Raw genomic sequence first — 18,566 nt, 5'->3', positions numbered from 1 at the left:
GGAAGGATGATATTGTATGTAAAGCAGTGGATGGAAAGAAGTTTGGGAATGAAGATTCCTGGGATGTCTTTCTCAAAGGATGACAAATTGGAGAGTTTAGTATGAGTTTGGAAGGTAACACATCGGCAAGCTAGGCCAAGTGCAAGTGCTTAAAATCATGATTAACAAGGTGTACGATACGACGGATTAAAAAAACAATGCAAATAATAAGAAATGGAAATGAGATTGGGTTGCCATCCATAGACAAACATTCCTTGGCAAACATTCACTTCTCGAAAGCAAACGGAACGGTTGGTCGAAAGATCATTAAGGGGATACAAGGCACCATTACTAAACTATGTAAAGCTTAGACTCTTAAGTCCTACGGCAGCTAAGGCATTTCTTCGAGCACTTTGTCTACCATCCCTCCCGGGCCTAGCCCTTTCGGATCGTAGGGCGGAGGTGTAACACCCCGTGTTACGGCTTTCAAATACCGGATTAATTATGAAATCAATACCATTAATAAATGGTTAAAAAGGGATTTAATTTGGTTAGGATTCCCCCAATTAATTAGTACGGTCCACCGTGGATCATGGACCCCCGTTTGTATTAAAGACTTTAAGTTGGATAAGAACAAGGAATGTACACCTTCTACCATTCAAATTCTAATTAGGATTTCCTGACTCCATATATAGGGGATTAGAAAGCAATTAGAACCCCCTCACCTAAACTCCGATACATTAATTGCCCAAGAAACCTAGCAAAAAGGGATTTCCCACCACCGAGCCTAGGAAGATCAATGGAAGGAGAGTCTTAGAGAAGGACCTTAGTAGCCAAGGGAAAATTGATTAAGGCTAAGAGGTAACCCATGTCTTACAAAACCTATTTTCCTTGCTATATCTTGATTATTGGCTCCTTTGATAATCGTATGTGTGATTCTGTGATTGAGTCTTAATAGAGCTTTGCCTAGGGTTTATGTCATGTTTATTTGATAATCCTGATGATCTTGATGTTGTGATTGATTATATGTGTGACCTTTCATTTAGGCATGCCTAGAGCTTGTTATTAGGGTTTATTTGATGGAATCTTGATGTTCTTGTGATTCTTGTCGTTCTTGCATGATTAGAAGTTGTTTCTTGAGTCTTGATATGTTAGGAGCATGTATTTAGGATTTAATTGTATTGGTTTCTTGGCTTAATTCTTGTGGTTCAGGTCCATATTGTTGTTGATGTGTATTGGGATTTATTTGGACTTGGTTTTGGGTGTAGTTGAGGAATTCCCGGGTTGGGAAAAGTGCCAAGTTACCATTGTACCAGCAGGGGGTCGGTGGGGGGACGAACCACCACCTGACCACCCGCCAATATTTATCCGCCGTACCAGCGGGTGGCCGGCGGGTGGTTGACCACCCGTCGTACACCCGCTGGAACGGGCGGTGTGTTGTGACGTTTTACCCCGTTTTGTGTTTCCCCGTGTCCCGTTGTACCCCATTTGATTTTTATGAGTTTCGTATGATGTTTCTGAGTACCATTTTACGAGTTATGTGTGTGCGGTTATTGTTGTAGTTGGACTTTGATTGTTGTTGCTGTTGAGCTTTGATTATCGTTGTTGATCGTCGTTACCACGGTGCACCGGTGGTTATGATGGATTCGTCCATGATGGGAATTGTGATATGATTGGTGGAAATGATTTGTTGGTGGTTAGCACAACGAGTGTTCGGTCATTGTGCTATAGGCACAGACCACCCTTGATTTGCTTGCTAAAGGCATGGATCAAGTTTTAAGAGATGCGGTGTCACGTCTTCGTGCTACAGGCAAGACGCCTTGATTATTGTGCTATAGGCACAGATCATGTGTTAATGGTATTGCGACGTTATCAGATCGATGGATTTGTTGGAGGCAGGTCGGAGGGGAGCATGCGTGCTCCGGAGGGATAAGGGAGGCGTTATAAGGGTGGCCTGGAGGTACAAGTTGGAACTGAAATAAGGATGGAGAGGAGTAAAGGTTGGAACTTGGTATAAGGTTGGATGATGGATGTGCTCTCTGTTGAGTACTTGTCGTGATTGATTGTTGTTGAGTCCCTTGTTGCCGTTGTCTGTTGTTATTGAGCTTTGTTATTATCTTATTGTGCGAGCTTAGGATGCATGCTAGTATCTTTATGGAGTCAACTTGTGGTTGTGCCTTGAGTCTTGATTTTGATTTTAAAGTTAGTGTTGCTTTGGGTTATATATATGTATTCCAGTCTCAAAATGATTTCCTACACTTATACTTATTGTACTCAACGGGTGGGAGTGGGTTACTCAACATTATTCGCTGACGGTTGTTACACCATATGTTTTTTAGGTACAGATCAGTAGCTTCGGAGTGCGCTAGATGGATGCAAGGACTTAGCTTAGATAGTTCTAGTCTTGGTAGATGGCCTACGTGCCTAGACTTGTATTTTGGATATTGAATTCGAATTATGTTCTGTTTAGTTAGTTAGCCTGTGCATCTAAGTTCTCAAGCTTGGATGTGGCATAGCACCCTGACTCGTATGCTTAGTTCTGCTCTGTTTGGGTAATTAATGATAGATTCGCCTTTATTTCATAAGCTTTAAATGTTTTAAAAATTAGGGGTGTTACAGTTGGTATCAAAGCCTAAGTTCGACCCTAGGATAAGGCCTTGAAGACAAAACTCTAGGACTTTAAGCTGAAATTCTAGGTGCTTAAACATTTAGGACTTAAGAATTCTTGGACGCGCGACGAGGTTGTGAGTTTATCGCTTTCCGTAAAGTTTCTTTACTTGCCCTTTCATTTAACTCTCTTCTAGCATCAAGGTAAGGGTGCAAACCCCTGACTTACATCTACGACCGATGATGACCCTGTAGAACCCGGAATGACACCATCAAGAAACCAGGCAAGGGCCCCTGAACCCCCTACCCACGATCAGCTAACCCAGAATCTACAACAACTGACTCAGGTCGCTCAGGCACTGAGCAACGCCATCCTTAACAATAACAACCGACCGCCCCCGAATGGGAATCACGATGTGGCTCGCCAAGTGTCAAACCATTGCCCACCTATTTTTGCCGGAGAAGAAGATCCTACGACGCTCAAGGAATGGATCCGCACGTTCGACAAAATCTTCGAGGCAGTGGGATGCCCACCAAAGGTATTTAAATAAAACTTGTAAATAAAATAACAGCCGATATTTGTCAAAAATCTCCACCAAAAACTTATTCATTTGAAAAAGATTATTTATGTAAGAATTATATTTATTTTATATCTAATTTCTCCTCTTTATATATGTGTAGTCAAATTAAGTATAATTGAGATTTAAATGAATATATACACAAATTATATTAAATATAAAACTTTACCAATAAATTTGAACACAATAAACTTTTTATAATAATATAATTTAGAGATAGAGATATAGATAAAGCTATAATAATAAAATATAATTTATAAAATATAAATACACATAATAACTTCAAAAAAAATATGTATAAATACATCTACTCTCACAATTAATGTATTCATACTTGCTAATCTTGTTTCTATCAAAATGTATTCACACTTTGGAGAGAAAATTTGGTGGCTAGATTCTGCTTTATTATATATAATAATAATAATAATAATAATAATAATAATAATAATAATAATAATAATAATAATAATAATAATAATAATAATAATAATAATTAATAATAGGGAAAATGACACTTTTTCCCCCTAAGTTATATACTTATATCACTTTTTCCCCCTCAATTATTTATGTAAGCACATTAGCCCCCTCAATTATTTTAAAAGTGGTGGTTTTTCCCCCTGATATATTAAATTGACATTTTTACCCTTAAAGTAAACATTTTATTTATTTTACTTCTCCAACAAATTATTGTGTATATGTAGCAATGACCACGGTTCGGTTCGAACTGAACCGGACACTATAGCAATCGAATTAAAAGTTTTCGGTTATGATTCAGATCTAGAACCCAATATTTGAATTTCAATTTATTAAATTTATGAACCAAAAAACTGGATCATGAACCGTGAACCGGCGGTTCCGGATCCGGTTCGCGATTTTGAACCGTCTTTATTTTAAAATTTTATTTTATTTTTTATTTTAAAATAGTCTAAATTTAGCAATAAATGTATTTTATTTTTTCAGTTTGGAACATGAACCGGCCATTCTGGTTTGCGATTTTAATAAACTCTAAATATCGCGTTTTGATTCTAAATTGTAATTGGAATATTTTGGTTTGGTTGCTATATAGTATCTGTTTGGTTTGAACTAAATTATAGTAATAATTTGTTGGAGAAGAAAAATAAATGAAATATTTATTTTAAATATTTATTTTAAGGGTAAATATGTCCATTTAACATTTTATGAGAGAAAAGAGCCACCTAAATAATTCAGGGGGAAAAAGTGCTATAAGTATATAACTCAGGGGGAAAAAGTGTCATTTTCCCTTAATAATATATAAAGAAGATAAAGAAGATAAAGATTATATATATTATTATTTGCCAAATGCATGGGAAATTGGAAATGAAGGCTAATGCTTTATTTTTAATTTATAAAAATAAAATCTTGTAATATAATTCATATTGTAATCTATGTATCTATCTATACATCAATACTATATATACTATATATATAAAAACAAAATCCTGCAATTTTAACTTCCCGCCCAATTCCTAAAAAATCTCTCTTGCTAATAAAATATATTGATTTCTACTTTCTTATTCGTACAATAATTCTGGGTTAAAATTCTATCCTAATATTATAAAATACTGTAATATAATTCCTATTGTAATATATCTATCTATCTATACATCTATACTATATATAAAAACAAAATCCTGCAATTTTAACTTCCCGCCCAATTCTTAAAAAATCTCTCTTCCTAATAAAATATATTGATTTCTACTTTCTATTCGTACAATAATTCTGGGTTAAAATTCTATTCTAATATTATAAAATACTATAATATAATTCCTATTGTAATCTATCGATCAATCTATACATCTATACTATACATCTATGTTATATAATTTTTTTATAATCTTTTATATGTTATGCAGTAGTGTAATATTTTATGTAATAAATACTTTTAATAACATAACATATTATAATAACTAAACTTTTAGAATTATCAATTAATTTAAATGTTGAGATGTTTAATTTCAACTTGTAAAGTTAATTAAATTAGACTTTTACCAATTGTTCTTACTTAAATAATATAATAATAATAATAACAATAACAATAACAATAACAATAACAATAATAATGATATGATATCGGTTATTCCAAAAAACTAACGTCGTATATAAAAGAAACGTAGGACCTGTTCCATCTATATCGTTTCTTAACGATGAGATCTTTTGCTGATCGAAAAAAAAAATTAAAAACTCATGGGCGAATGTTTGAGGTTTTGTCCATTAGAGTTATATCCGCCTTACTTGCACGATCTTGCCCGATCGAGTGTTACATCTATCTCGCTTCTTAGTGATGAGGCCTCTTGCAGGCTGTTAAATAACAATTGGATGTAGAATTATTTGTCATGTTTTTCTCCCTACAAGATGGCTTTTTTGTGAAGAAAAAAAAAATGGTGTGTTGTAACATGCCCATGCTGAGCGGGTGTTTTTTGCTTCGGCAACAAACTCAAAATTGTTTTCTATTTATATTATTTTTAAATAACACGAATTTGTTGGCTTAAACTCTTTTATTTGAATTTTTCCATTTTTTTTATTTAATTTTGTTATTTCATCTTTTATATGTTATGCAATACTGTAATTTTTTATGTAATATATACTCTTAATAACATAACATATTATATTAATTAAAATTTTTCAATTATCAATTAATTTAAATGTTGGCATGTTTAATTTAAACTTGTAAAGTAAATTAAATTAGACTTTTTACCAGTTGTTACTTAAAAAATAATAATAATAATAATAATAATAATAATAATAATAATAATAATAACAACAACAACAACAAGAACAAGAACAACAACAACAAGAACAACAACAACAACAACAACAACAACAACAACAACAATAATAATAATAATAATAATAATAATAATAATAATAATAATAATGATAAGATATCGGTTATTCCAAAAAACTAATGTCGTATATAAATGAAACGCAAGAACGGTTCCATATATCCCGCTTCTCATCGATGAGACCTTTTGCTGATCAAAGAAAAATAAAATTAAAAACTCATGGGCGGCTGTTTGAGGTTTTGTCCGTTAGAGTTATATTCGCCTTACATGCATGATCTTTCCTGGTCGAGTGTTACATCTATCCTGCTTCTTAGCGATGAGGCATCTTGCAGGTCGTTAAATAACAATTGGAAGTAGAATTATTTGCCATATTTTTCTCCCTACAAAATGACTTTTTTTTGGGAAGAAAAAAAATGGTGTGTTGTAACATGCCCATGCTGAGCGGGTGTTTTTTGCTTTGACAGCCAACTCAAAATTGTTTTATATTTATGTTTTTTTTTTTAAAAAAAAAATAACACGAATTTGTTGGCTTATGCAAATCAAATGTTTTTTCTTTTATTTGATTTTCCCCATTTTTTATTTAATCTTTTATATGTTATGCAATATTGTATTTTTTTTGGGGAATAAATACTTTTAATAATATACTATAATAATTAAACTTTTTTAATTATCAATTAATTTTTTTTTTTTTTTTGAATGCTACTAGCTCTATTACATTGTAGTATCTGTTCATATACTTTCTCAACCTACTGAAACACAAAGAGCTAATAACGCCTCCACTGAGGCTCGAACTTACAACCTTCCAAATGGAAGTCCAACCCAGATACCATTAGACCACATAGTCCTGGTAATTACCAATTAATTTAAATGTTGACATGTTTAATTTAAACATGTAAACTCTATTAAATTAGACTTTTACCAGTTGTCGTTGTTAATAATAATAATAATAATAATAACAACAACAACAACAACAATAACAATAACAACAACAACAACAACAACAACAATAATAATAATAATAATAATAATAATAATAATAATAATAATAATAATAATAATAATAATAATAATAATAATAATAATAATAATAATGATACGACGTTGGTTATTCTAAAAAACTAACGTCGTATATAAATCAAGCGTAGGAACGGTTCCATATATCCCGCTTCTCAGCGATGAGACCTTTTGCTGATCAAGAATATAAAATGAAAAACTCATTTGTGACTTTTTGATGTTTTGTCTGTTAGAGTTATATCCGCCTTACCTGCACGATCCTGCCTGGTCGAGTCTTACATCTATCCCGCTTCTTAGTGATGAGGCATCTTGCAGGTCGTTAAATAACAATTGGAGGTAGAAGTGTTTGCCATATTTTTCACCCTATAAAATAACTTTTTTGGGAAGAACAAAAAAAAAATAGTGTGTTGTAACATACCCATGTTGAGCGGGTGTTTTTTCCTTCGCCAGTCAACTCAAAATTGTTTTATATTTATGTTTTTTTTTTAAATAACACGAATTTGGTGGATTTTGCAAATCAAATGTTTTTCCTTTTATTTGATTTTTTCCATTTTTTATTTAGTTTTGTTATTTTTATCTTTTATGCAATGTTATGCAATAGTGTAATTTTTATGTAATAATTCTTCTAATAACGTATTATAATAATTAAACTTTTTGAATTATCAATTAATTTAAATGTTGACATGTATAATTTAAACTTGTAAAATAAATTAAATTAGGCTTTTACCCGTTGTTGTTAAATTAAACTTGTAAATAATAATAATAATAATAACAACAACAACAACAACAACAATAATAATAATAATAATAATATTAATAATATTAATACTAATAATAATAATAATAATAATCATGATACAACATCGGTTATTCCAAAAAACTAACGTCGTATATAAATGAAATGCAGGACCGATTGCATCTATCTCGCTTCTCAATGTGAGTATTATTATTATTATTATTATTATTATTATTATTATTATTATTATTATTATTATTATTATTATTATTATTATTATTATTATTATTATTCTTGTATAATCTATAGTTAGCAAATGTATGGTGTTAGAATAAGTCTGTGGTTAGTATCCTATTAGATAGGAGTGATTAGAGGTATACTCAGATATACACTCTTGTAATCTATTTGTTGTAACTATATTGAATTTGAATTCTCTCATCTGGTATCAGCCTATCGATCCATCCTCTCCCCTCTTTTCACCGCAAACACCCCTCCATATCTATGTCGTCCAATTCGTCGGAGCGTACGCTGTCCGCCGCCGGTGGCACGTCTCCGGCGAGTCCAAACCCCCTTGCCGGCGCACACCACTTCATCTCAATGAAGTTAACCTCATGCAACTTCTTATTTTGGAGAACTCAACTCATTCCCTTCCTGAGAGGGCAAGACTTGATTGGTTTGTCGATGGTAGCACCCCATGTCCGGCTGCCACGTTGAGCGCTGCCTCCGGCGGTTCCAGTTCCAGCGCCACGACTGCGGAGCCTACCCCTAACCCGGCGTATAAGACATGAGTGTTGCAGGATCAATCGATCCTATCCTTGTTGATCTCCTCAATGTCCAACGAAGTTCTCCATCTTGCGGTTGGCCGGAATACCACCGCCGAGGTCTAGCGTTCGATCTATACTGCCTTGGGCTCCAACACTCAGGCGAGATGCCTCAACCTGCTAGGACAGTTTCAAGCTCTCCGGCAGGGCAACGCGACTTCGACGGATTACCTCAGACGAGCGGAGCTGCTTGTCGAAGCCCTTGCTCAGGCCGGGCAGCCGCTGTCCATGGCGGAGCAGAACCTCTACGTGCTGAGAGGTCTTCGTCCGGAGTACAGGTCGTATGCTCCCTCCCTCACCGCCAACGCGCCGGTCTCGCTCCCTCAGTTGGCAGATTACCTTCACGCTGCCAATTTTATCCTTGCAGATGATTACCCCGTGGAAGGCGGCAGCGGCGGCTCTCACACGGCGTTATATGCAGGTTGTGGCAGTGGTGGCCAAAGCTCCGGTAGTCAGAATGGAGGTGATGGCGGCCGGCGTGGTGGTCGTAATAATCGCGGTGGCCGTGGCAGACGATGTGCACCGTGTTGCCAGATTTGTAGGTCGTAGGGGCACACAGCGGTGTATTGTTACAAACGCTACACGACGCAACCCCCCGCGCAAGCTCATGTTCCGGTCTCCGGTGAATCCCCGGCAACAACCGCACCACCGGCCGACACGTGGTACACCGACATGGGTGCCACGGCGCATGCCACTCCTGACGCCGGCATGGTGGCCTCCTCGGAAGATTATAGTGGCCCGAACACGCTCCGGGTTGGAAATGGTACATGTTTAGTTATCTCGCGAGTTGGCCAAATTGAAACATGTGCTCCATCTCAACTAAAAGCCTAAGCTCATAGTTGGATACACATTAATGGATATATGCTCACACGCCCCCTCACGTGTACGGTGAATTCCAACCAACACGTGGACCGGTAAACCGTAGTCGCTTATGAGTGGCGCTGCGATTCGAACCCATGACCTTTGGTCTGGCTCTGATACCAAATTGAAACATGTGCTCCATCTCAACTAAAAGCCTAAGCTCATAGTTGGATACACATTAATGGATATATGCTCACAGGCCATGCATCGATCCCGTCAATGTCCAAACAGTTGTTTCTATCTAATGTGTTACATGTCCCTAAATTGACCGTCCCCTTATTATCTGTCCAGAAATTTGCTAATGAAAATAGTGTATTCTTTGAATTTCATGATAATTGTTTTATTGTGAAGGATTCCAAAACCAAGGCGGTGCTCCTTAAAGGCCCGACCTTCGGAGGTCTATACAAGCTACCTGTGTGTCGGAGTCATTTTGCGTTCGTTAGTTCCCGTGCTACGCTGGCGGTTTGGCATCGCAGGCGCGGTCATCCACACAATCTAGTCCAGAATAAAATTTTTCAACACTGCTCGGTCAATCAAAATAACACTAGTTTCGGGTCATGTACGGCTTGCCACCTCAGCAAGTCTTCTCGTTTTAAATTAGATATGATAAACAATTCTAGCCAAAATGTATTAGACTTATTGTATACGGATATCTGGGGGCCTGCTCCAGTAATCTCGTCTAGTGGGTTTTGTTATTTTCTTTTGTTTGTTGACGACTACTCCCGTTTTTGCTGGTTTTATCCATTAAGGGTAAAATCAGACATCTATAAAATTTTTGATGTGTTTCGCGTGTTGGTAGAGCGGCAATTCTCGCGCTCTATCAAGTCTATACAATTGGATTTAGGGGGTGAGTACCGCAAACTACATACCACGTTTCAGTCCCTAGGTATCAATCACCGTCAATCTTGTGCTTACACGCACGAACAAAATGGAAGAGTTGAGCGCCGTAACAGACATATTGTTGAAACGGGCTTAGTTCTTCTTACTCAAGGGTCTATCCCACAACAATATTGGGATCACGCGTTTGAAACTGCTACGTGCCTAAACAATTATCTCCCATCCTCAGCCTTAAATTTTGAAAGTCCATACTTCCGACTCCATAAAAAGTTACCACCCTACCATTTCTTACGAGTCTTCGAGTGCTTATGTTACCCCTATCTAAGGCCGTACAATCGGCATAAGATAGAGTTCCGTTCCACTCCCTGCGTCTTCCTGGGTTACCCTCCATCCTTTCGAGGGTACAGGTGCATGGACCTAACTAGTGGGAAAACTTTACATCTGTCGCCATGTGCGGTTTGACGAATCTATCTTTTCCTTTGCCATAGGTACATCACCGCGGGTTGTTGAGCCACAGCTCGTGCCATGGGCGGCTGGACCCATAGTACTGGTCCACGCTGCATCAACAGGCATACTGCTGCTCCTTTACCACACGACTCTGACCCTGTGCCGTTAGCTCAGGAGACCCCACATTTAGCCATTGAGCCCTCTACTGCACCGTCTCGGGGGCGAGGTCGGGGACGGGGTCGAGGTCGGGGTCAGGCTCAACCTCAAGACCGGGAGCATGTCATGCGGCTCCGACACATAACCCAAGGCACTAATGAAGAATTACAGGCCCTAACTGCAACGACACTTGATCCAACATGCTACTCCAAGTTGTTGGGCACCCGCATTGGCGGGATGCTATGGTCCAGGAGTTCAATGCTCTACTCCATAACAACACCTGGCGTCTGGTCCCACCTGATCCTACCATGAATATTATCGGGTGCAAGTGAGTGTTTTGCACTAAACGCACTGCAGATGGCTCAGTGGAACGACACAAAGCACGCCTCGTTGCTAAAGGGTTTAACCAGGTAGCCGGATAAGACTTCTCCGACACCTTTAGCCCGGTGGTAAAACCAACCACGGTCCGCATGTTTTTTTTCATTGGCAATCACCAATAAGTGGACTCTACGACAGCTAGATGTCCATAATGCCTTCCTAAACGGGTACTTAGCAGAAACAGTTTACATGAAACAACCACCAGGGTATGAAGACCCGGCTCATCCTGGTCACGTCTGTCTCTTGCAACGGTTCCTCTATGATCTTAAGCAAGCCCCGCAGGCATGGTTTAAGCGGCTTCACGACATCTTACTTTCTGCAGGTTTTTCCGCGTAAAAAATAGATGTGTCTCTTTTTTACTACATCGCCGATGGGTGTCAGGTATTCATCCTTGTCTACGTTGATGACATCATCATGATGGGCAGTAACGCTACCCTAGTGAGCACTTTGCTAGGTCGTCTTGCTTCTGCTTTCAAAATCAGGGACCTTGGTAAACCAGGGTTTTTCTTAGGCATTAAAACTGTTGAAGTTAGTGATGGTATGATCTTGTCCCAGCGTCGCTACATGACCAACTTGTTGAATAGGGCTGGGATGGTTGACTGCAAACCGCTTGCTACTCCCGCATCGACCACACAGTCGGTTACTCCGTCCGATGAGCCGTTTGATAATCCGACTCAGTATCGTCGTATTGTTGGAGTGTTACAGTATCTCACTATTACTCGGCCTGATTTGTCATATGCCGTTAATCACCTGTGCCAGTTCATACATTCTCCGTCTACTGATCACTGGGCCATAGTCAAACGTGTGTTGCAGTATATCAAGGGCACTCTGGACTATGGGCTACGCCTGAGTTCGTCTCCTACTGCTTCCATCCATGCCTATTCAGACTCCGACTGGGCTGGTTGTCCGATTGACAGGAAGAGCACCAGTGGATATGCTGTCTTTCTCGGGTCCAATTTCATCTCGTGGCTTTCCCGAAAACAACGGACTGTGGCACGCTCCTCGACTGAAGCAGAATATAAAGCTTTGGCTGATGTTGCGGCTGAGGTTACTTGGGTTGTCTCTCTGTTGCGTGAGCTAGGGCTACATACGGGGCAGCCGTCCAATTTGTGGTGTGATAATTTAGGGGCAACGTATCTATGTGCCAATCCGGTTTTTCATGCTAGAACGAAGCATGTTGAGATCGACTATCACTTCGTTCGTGACAAGGTTGCGACGGGGGAATTTGTGGTTATTTTGTTTCAACCAAGGACCAGCTAGCTGATGTCTTCACTAAGCCGCTACTGGGACCAAGGTTCACTGCTCTTCGAGACAAGCTCAACGTTATTTCTCACCATCCTTGTGCTTGAGGGGTGTGTGATTATTATTATTATTATTATTATTATTATTATTATTATTATTATTATTATTATTATTATTATTATTATTATTATTATTCTTGTATAATCTATAGTTAGCAAATGTATGGTGTTAGAATAAGTCTGTCGTTAGTATCCTATTAGATAGGAGTGATTAGAGGTATACTCGGATATACACTCTTGTAATTTGTTTGTTGTAACTATATTGAATTTGAATTCTCTCATCCTCAGTGATGAGACCTCTTGCTTATCGGAAAAAATTGAAAATCTCATGGCCGGTTGTTGGAGGTTTTGTATGTTAGAGTTATATCCGTCTTACCTGCACGATCTTGCCCGGTCGAGTGTTACACTTTTGCCCAACAAATTACTTTTTCTATTGGGCATCAATTAAAGCTATTTCACAAGAGAGAAAGACAATTTTGCTCAACAATTTACTTTTATCTCTATATGGCATCAATTAAAGCCGTTTCACAACGCGCAACGAGCGTATCACGGCTAGTAAATCGGATCGTTATAACCTGCACCATGGCGCGCACAGCACTGTGCGCCCCGCGCCTCCCAAAACGACGTCATTTTGGTAAGTTATGTAGGGAGTTGACGTGATTATGTGTATTTGTTTATACAATTATGTTTATTTTTTATACAATTATGTGTATTTGTTTATACAATTATGTACATTTTTTATACAATCATGTACATTTTTTTTTATACAATTATGTACATCTTAAACAGAAAATTTATGTGTATTATGTTAAGAGTTGATGTTTGTTATGTTAAAAGTTTATGTATATTATGTATTATGTTAGATAATATGTATTATTTTTTTAAAAAAAAATATGTGTATTTTGTTATACAATTATGTACATTCATGTATACAATTATATGTATTCTGGTATAAAATTATGTACATTTTTAAACATGAGATTTTTTTAAAAGAAAATTAACTACCAACACAAAGTAGCAAAATTTCAAAAAAAAAAAAAATCTGAAACGACATCGTTTTGCATCAAGACATACAGTACGCACCCTGGTGCAACATATAAATTGCCTAGTAAATCATTAAATTGTCGTATCATTTCGGCCTTCGAGTGGAATGGTTTGGCCCAAATATGTTTTGGTTTTAGCTCCCTGAAAGTAGTAAAATTACAGAAAATCCCCCAACTAAAACAGCAAAGCGGCAAAGCCCCACTTTACTTCTTTTCCAAGCTCCCCCTCCCTGCGAGAATAAGATCTCTACTTGTTCTTAGATCATCGGGCAACCCTAATAGTTTGCAAATCTTTTCTTGCGGTTAGGCTCTGATATCTGCAATGGTGAAGTCAACGACGGATGTTCCGGCCAAGGGCGGTTTTAGCTTCGATTTGTGCCGAAGGAATGAGATGCTCGTGAAGAAAGGGCTTCAGCCTCCGTCTTTCCTCAAGACTGGAACTACCATCGTGGGATTAATTTTTCAGGTATTTACTACCCCTTTTTCGAAATTCGATTTTTAATTCATTTTTAACAAAATTTGAATTTAATGTTACCTGTGTGGGCAAATGTTTATGTTAATTTCAAAGTTTCTGCCTAGTTTTTTTCCTAGATGATAATTTGATACCTATTGAGTTACGATTTCCCATTAAACTGTTATTTGTGTTATGAATGTGATCTTGTGAGTAACATTTATATATTTTGGGCGAAATCAATTTCTTAGAGCTGATAATCTGATGCTTTTGAGTTATTTTAGTCTACTATGCTTTTACTTGTGCAAAAGCAAAATTAATTGGATCTTCTATGAATAAGGCAGTAAACTTAAAAAGTTTAGTAGTTTATAGTCCACTTTGCAGTGGGGACCTGGGTACATTCATATTATGTGCGTTGCTTGCAGTTAATGGATTATGTACTTATAAATAATAAATTGAAGGCACACTATGTGAACTTCAGGCACATAATATATTAATTGCATATACATGATATGTTAATTATCGTAGGCACATAATTTATTAACCGAAGGTACATAATATGTTAACTTGAGGCTATGAATGTCGTTTTAGACCCGGGTCCAAAATGGAAGTTGGACTTGGTCCATGGTATAACAAGTGTAGTTTGTTGAGGATAATGGATCTCTCGGAGTTTCTGGACAAGATGGTTAATATTTCATTTGGAGAGGTAATTATTTGAAGTCAAGGGCTTCAGAATATGGCTGACTTGTATTGACAGTTATTAATAAGTGGCTGGCTTGCAGAGTATAACTATTTTCATTCTTGAAAGGAAACCTTTGAAATCTTCCATATGCTGCTTGTGATTTTGTTCCCGGAAATATAATTATGCAGTTTGTCTGATGGTCCTGCACTGACTACTGGTTTCTAAATTCTATTGCATGGATTGTCATGGATTCATTGTATATGATTAATTAATTTTGGCCACTCTATCAATTAGGAATAACTTCTGATAGATTTGACTCTCACTCAACAACCATTGGTTGAAATTGGTTCTGTTGGGTATCAGTTGTAATGAACTTCTTAATTGTAAAGCTGTCCAACTCAACTGTCTAATTTATATCATGCATGGAATTATGTATCTTTTCTTCAACCATTGGCATACTTGTGTTAGAAGAGTGGTTAATCTGCTTACTCCAGTGAAGCTCCTGTCAAAAGTTTGGTAATCAATCTCATTACTATTTACTAAACAAGAATACAAGATCATCATTAACAATGACTTAAAATGAGGATAATTGACACAGACTTTAGTTTTCTTTCAAACTAAGTGATTCATGATGTTGAATGGATGGCCACTGGATAAACTTTAATTTGTTGCCGTGGGAACTTGCACTATTTTCACTCTCTTTATAGCAGCTTCCTCTCATCTTTAGTTGTGCCCTTATCAGTCAACTTCCACCTTATCATTCATGCATTACATAGTTATTACTGCTTGGCTGTTGATATAGCTTTCATGACATCCACTGTATTCAAGGTTTTGGTAATCCTTGCTTGCTGAATTGAAAGATACTTACCTTTTTGGTAATGACATGTCCTCAGGATGGTGTTATTCTCGGAGCGGACACACGAGCCACTGAAGGACCCATAGTTGCTGATAAGAATTGTGAGAAAATTCACTACATGGCTCCTAATATTTATTGTTGTGGAGCAGGGACTGCTGCTGATACCGAGGCTGTAACTGGTATGCCTTTTTTTTTTTTTTTACCACATGGTGCATCAGCAATGATACACCCATGTTCTATTATTATTATTATTATTATTAGTGCATAGTGGGATTCATGGGTAGTTATAACACAGTAATGGGGTAGTGGGTAGTTTTATGATCCTGTATATATAGCTATCTATGTATTTGAAGAAGGGACTGAAGAATATATATTGAATTTGTCTGGTGACATTCTCTTCTCCTTTTCTGGAGTTGGGCTGCCACTCAAAGCACAACCATGTCTTTTCTCTCCTGCTTTCTGGAGTTTAGTTCTTGACTCGAAGAAGAGCATTCCCATACAACCCCAGGGTTGTATCAAGAATCTTTGTTTGATAGTTACAATTGCATAATGTTATTGCTGTCTGTCTGCCTTCATTGTGTTTATTGTGCAATGGTTATTTTCTAGACATGGTCAGTTCCCAACTGAAGCTTCATAGATATCACACTGGCCGTGAATCCAGGGTTGTGACAGCTCTTACACTTTTGAAGTCCCATCTTTTCAGGTGAGTTTATTTTCATGTTTGTCTCCCTTGAGTCTTCAATTTTCCTATATGTAGGTAATATTGCATTTGTGCAAGGGCTAACTATATTATAAATCAACCAGTCACCAAGGATATGTTTCAGCTGCTTTGGTTCTTGGGGGAGTTGATATCACTGGTCCTCATTTGCACACTGTGAGTAACTTTAAAATCCAATCCCATCAATTCTTCTTTGTATCACACGGTTTAATTGTGAATTATTTCACAGATTTATCCGCATGGTTCAACTGACACACTGCCATTTGCTACAATGGGCTCTGGTTCCCTAGCAGCAATGTCCGTCTTTGAGTCAAGATACAAAGAAGGGCTAACTGTAAGTACATTTGCTTGTGTATTTATTTGTTGCATTAGGGCTCCAGTTGGAATTTTCTTGAGCGTTGAGGGGAAATTTTATTGCAGAGGGAAGACGGAATTCAACTGGTGACAGATGCGATACTGGCAGGAATTTTCAATGATCTGGGCAGTGGAAGCAATGTTGATGTTTGTGTTATAACAAAGGTGCTTTTCTGGAACATATAATAGTGATGAAGAATTTTTGCCTTGGTATGTTTCAACCTTGTTGAATATGATTACTAATTTTTCTGAAGTTGTCTACTCTTTGTTCTTTAGGGGCATGCAGAATACATTAGAAACCACAAGTTGCCGAATCCCCGAACCTATCCTCAGAAGGGTTATGTCTTTCCTAAAAAGACTGGTCAGTGTTCACTTATTCAACATTTTACTCTTGAAGTAAAGGCTTGAGGTTGGATGGAAAACTTTTTTCTTTTTCGTTAAATTTTAGGAAAATGGGGACTTTTCCTCCGTTTGGTTCACAGGGAAAAGTTTTCATGGAACTTGGGAACAAAGTATCACATGATACGACTATTTTGCCCCTGGAACATTCTGAATTACCTTAGACCAAAATGTGTATAATAATTTTTATTATATTATTAATTTATTATAATAAAATATATAATTATAATATTTTAATTTATAATATTGTATTTTCTAAATAATAATATTTTAATTTAAAAATCACTATTACTTTTATTATCATTATCATTGTGTAAGGGCATTTTAGTCTTTATATTTATTATTTCTTACCATTCTAACCCCAACCAAACAATAGAATTAATATTCCTAGTAATTTCTTTTCTACCAACCAAACAATAGAATCAATTTTTTTGGTAATTTTTTCCCCATGAAATTTTATTTCCATTTCCCCTCAAATATTTTCGTGACCAGTTACAGGTCGAGGTCCTGGTCCTTCAAATTTTTTAAATGCTATGCACTTTTGGTTGGATGGTTATATTAATTGTTTGTGACAGAGGTTCTTCTGACGAAAATTACACCGTTGAGAGATATGGTAGAAGTGATAGAAGGTGGTGATGCTATGGAAGAGTGAGTTATGCTGCTGCAAGAATGCAAGATTGCTTTCTTTATTTATTTTTTATTATGTTGCCATGCTTGAATCTTCTATTTGTGTGAACTATTTCATCTGATGAGATGTTGCTTTCAGACAAAATATATAAGATGTTTTCTTAAATGATATGGTGGTGTAGATGATTTTAAAAATCCTTTTTTTATGCAGCAGCATTTCATTAAATTTTGTTTCCTTTTTCTTTTGATTTAATATTATATAAAATTAGACAGTTGTTTATGATAATTACAGTGAATATTAGCCTAAATTGATGGGTTGGTTTAGGTTTATTAAAAAAAAACAATCTGATAAGTTAGAAACTAATAAGTTCGGTGGCATGAACGGGTTAATTTGATTCTTAGTAGGCTAACCTGATAACCCGAGCTATTTAAAGTTATTATTTTGTTTCACAAGTAATATGGACCAAAATATACATTGAGTTTACATATATTAATAAATTTATTTATTAGTTATTACAAAATAAAATATTTTTTAAATGAAAATACATAATGAAAAAAATAAAAATTATTATAATTATTATATTATATTATAGTGTAAATATATTAATACTAATTATTTTTTTACTTCAAAAAAAAAATATTAATTACTTTTAGTTAGAATTTGGAAATGGAAGTTTAGATAATTGAATGATATACAAGTTTATATTCAGAGCTAATTCTAGCGGAGGTCCATTGTCGCAATTTCAAATTTAGTCTCAGAATATCATTTTTGTTATTAAACACCTTAGATTATCATATTTTGGACACTTTTGGTCATTCTGATGATTTTTCGGGTGAAAAAAACCTTATTTTAGACAAGAGTATTTTCGTCTCTTTAATTTTTTTATTAATTTTTCAATGAGTTAATTTTAGTGGAG

The 18,566-nt window shown here is 36.4% G+C and overlaps 2 protein-coding genes across 2 annotated transcripts; both read left to right on the top strand.

Moving 5' to 3' along the window:
- Positions 1-9,211: 9,211 nt before the first annotated feature.
- Positions 9,212-12,478, top strand: LOC109171501 (uncharacterized mitochondrial protein AtMg00810-like). Its single transcript, XM_019320532.1, has 4 exons — positions 9,212-9,302; positions 11,198-11,250; positions 11,357-11,500; positions 11,600-12,478. The coding sequence occupies exons 1-4, from the start codon at positions 9,212-9,214 to the stop codon at positions 12,476-12,478; spliced, it is 1,167 nt and encodes a 388-aa protein (XP_019176077.1).
- Positions 12,479-13,667: 1,189 nt separating this feature from the next.
- On the top strand, positions 13,668-17,853 carry LOC109171483 (proteasome subunit beta type-7-A-like). Its single transcript, XM_019320513.1, has 8 exons — positions 13,668-14,028; positions 15,589-15,730; positions 16,158-16,254; positions 16,356-16,425; positions 16,499-16,603; positions 16,690-16,788; positions 16,900-16,984; positions 17,598-17,853. Exons 1-8 carry the CDS (start codon positions 13,885-13,887, stop codon positions 17,672-17,674), a joined length of 819 nt encoding a protein of 272 aa, XP_019176058.1. The 5' UTR covers positions 13,668-13,884; the 3' UTR covers positions 17,675-17,853.
- Positions 17,854-18,566: the final 713 nt, after the last annotated feature.

This window comes from Ipomoea nil, unplaced genomic scaffold (assembly GCF_001879475.1).
Source record: "Ipomoea nil cultivar Tokyo-kokei standard unplaced genomic scaffold, Asagao_1.1 scaffold0319, whole genome shotgun sequence".
In the NCBI taxonomy this organism is placed as follows: Eukaryota; Viridiplantae; Streptophyta; class Magnoliopsida; order Solanales; family Convolvulaceae; genus Ipomoea; species Ipomoea nil.
Note: the sequence above shows the minus strand (reverse complement) of the source record. Positions and strands in the feature narration are given on the sequence as shown.

Bases quoted from the DNA above. Each gene is read 5' to 3' on its own strand.
- LOC109171501 (XM_019320532.1), top strand. From the start codon at position 9,212: ATGGGTGCCACGGCGCATGCCACTCCTGACGCCGGCATGGTGGCCTCC. The intron at 9,303-11,197 runs GTACATGTTTAG...AACGCACTGCAG, and splicing joins CACGCTCCGGGTTGGAAATG to ATGGCTCAGTGGAACGACAC. The intron at 11,501-11,599 runs GCATGGTTTAAG...GATGGGTGTCAG, and splicing joins ATCTTAAGCAAGCCCCGCAG to GTATTCATCCTTGTCTACGT.
- LOC109171483 (XM_019320513.1), top strand. From the start codon at position 13,885: ATGGTGAAGTCAACGACGGATGTTCCGGCCAAGGGCGGTTTTAGCTTC. The intron at 16,604-16,689 runs GTAAGTACATTT...ATTTTATTGCAG, and splicing joins GATACAAAGAAGGGCTAACT to AGGGAAGACGGAATTCAACT. The intron at 16,985-17,597 runs GTCAGTGTTCAC...TGTTTGTGACAG, and splicing joins TGTCTTTCCTAAAAAGACTG to AGGTTCTTCTGACGAAAATT.